General features: G+C 43.9%; 1 protein-coding gene across 1 annotated transcript in view; it reads left to right on the top strand.

Annotated features, from left to right (window-relative positions):
- The window catches only part of LOC102856627 (osteoclast-stimulating factor 1-like), a 61,544-nt gene that overhangs the window by 29,093 nt on the left and 30,205 nt on the right, over positions 1-2,246 (top strand). The window contains exon 2 of the mRNA XM_006892003.1: positions 173-219. Coding sequence (XP_006892065.1) covers positions 173-219 — 47 coding nt within the window. The remainder of the gene's footprint in view (positions 1-172; positions 220-2,246) is intronic.

Raw genomic sequence — 2,246 nt, 5'->3', positions numbered from 1 at the left:
TTTGTTATTAATTTCAGTGAAAATTTACAGAGGCTTTGGATTTCCATTCATTCATTGTTGTAGATTTGTCCCCTCCCAAGGCTCCCCCCCCACCAGACATTACCCTCTTGGAAAAGTAAAAGAAAGAATTTATTTTGTGTGTTTAATTTTTATCCCCTCTTCTGTCTTTCAGGGCAGGTTAAAGTCTTCAGAGCTCTGTATACATTTGAACCCAGAACTGTAAGTATTCAGCTTGTTACTTCTAATCCATTACTAAAATACAAGGCATTTCCTTTAGCCACTCCCTGTGACCTGAATGAACATCATTATCTTTGTTAAAATGAGCTGCCACTGAGTGGACTTTGATTCCTGGTGACTCCGTCTGTGCTAAAGTGTGTTGTGGGTTTCAGAGGAGGCTGCCCACCAGACTTTTCTTCTAAGGTGTCTCTAGGTGGATTTGAATTCCCTACCTTTTGGTTAACAGCTGAGTGAGATAACCATTTGCATCATCCAGGGATTTGTAAAAGTTGGTTACTATTAAATGACTAATCATTTCTCAGTGACTGAGGCCTGAAAAACAAGCCTCGTGGTGGTTTGCTTCTCTTTACACCCTCAGTCATGTGTCTGTCTTGTGGTGGCATCATACTGTGGTGACCCCATTGTCCTCTGGCTTCTGTGTAAAGCACAGTGTTGTTTCTTAGTTATCCTCTTTCCGAATCTCCTTCTGACTGTCTCTCACTCACACTCCTGACCGTTTACCACAAACCAACAAAAGGTTCCTCTGCCAGCATCCCAGAGTCCTGTTGTACATCTTTACTGCACATACTTTCCATTAAAACAGTTTTTGTCAGGAGTCCAGAATTCTGCCTGTTATGTTTTTTAGTAAGCCCTTACTATGTGCCAGGGAAGGAGCCCTGTGTACACAGTGGTTAAGTATTCAACTTCCAACTAGAAAGTTAACAGTTCAAACCCAGTAGGACATCCACAGAAGAAAGATGTGACAGTCTGCTTCTCTGAAGATTTTTAAAAACCCAGAAAACCAAATCCACTACCCACTGCTGTTAAGCCAATTCTGACTCCAGGTAACCCTCCATTGCCTTTCCAAAGCTGTACATCTTTATGGGATGAGACTTCCTGTCTGTTTCCCACATGGCACCTCTTGGATTCAAACTGTTGACCTATCGGTTAACATAGCACGTAATTCATGACAACACTAAAGGCACAGAAAGTCCTATGGGACAGTATTGTTCTTTCCTACAAGTTACCTTTGAGGTGGGTCAGAGTTTGGCTTGGGCTTTGGTACGAGCCAGACATTTGTCCAGATGAGGGGCTAGTGTGGAGAACTATACACAGGATGGCTTCATCCATCTGCAGCCCTGCCGGGGGAGGCGCTTGGTCCACACAGAAGGGGAGACAGTGCTGAGAAGTGGGTGAGGGACCACGAGCTCAGGGAAGGGAGGAAGGGTGGTGTAACTGTTTTGCAATAGAGGAAATAATTTTAACTACTTACAGAAGAATGACAGCACATGCCGGGGTAAAATCCCATCACAAGAGGTCTGCATCAGGGGGTAGAAAACTTCCATGCACACCCCTCTCTTTATACCATGGACAAGACCCCAGAATTCTTTCCTTTCTGGTCCTAGGTTCCAGGAGTTGTGTGTTTCATCACAGACCACTTCCTTAAAATGCTGCTCTGCCCTTACCACCTGACAAGGATGTGGGCCCCGCAGTCAGCCCGCCTTTGCAGCCCCACATCCTCTGTTCCCATCCTGGACAAGCCTGCTCAGATTTGGCTCATCGTACAGGCCTTCTTGGAATCCTTTCTGGACTCATGGTGCTTGAGTCCCTCTCTATGCTCAGATGAAGTAGTTTCTCTTCTGTAAAGACTTCTGCACCTCCCATCAGTAGTGGGATCCCTCATCCCTACCTGGACTTGTAGAGTTGGCATCGAGATTCTGCTTGCTAATTAGTAGCCCTTTCCTTCAGAGAGATAACTATAGCCCAGTTCATGTACCTATGACATATTTCTGCTTAGATTCACAACAAGAAAGCAAGTCCCACAAACTGTTTGGCTTCCCAGTGCATGTAATAATTATGTTTACATTATACTGTCTATGAAGCATGCAGCAGCTTTGTGGATGATTTTGAAATATCATGAGAATTACCAAAATATTACATGTAAGCCTGATGTGAGCACATGTTTTTAGACAAAACAGTAATGATAGACTTGCTCAATCCAGAATTGGCCATGAACCTCTAATTTTATA

Source organism: Elephantulus edwardii, unplaced genomic scaffold (assembly GCF_000299155.1).
Source record: "Elephantulus edwardii isolate Elephantulus edwardi_28Jun2011 unplaced genomic scaffold, EleEdw1.0 scaffold00108, whole genome shotgun sequence".
In the NCBI taxonomy this organism is placed as follows: domain Eukaryota; kingdom Metazoa; phylum Chordata; class Mammalia; order Macroscelidea; family Macroscelididae; genus Elephantulus; species Elephantulus edwardii.
This window is presented reverse-complemented; position numbering and strand designations above follow the sequence as displayed.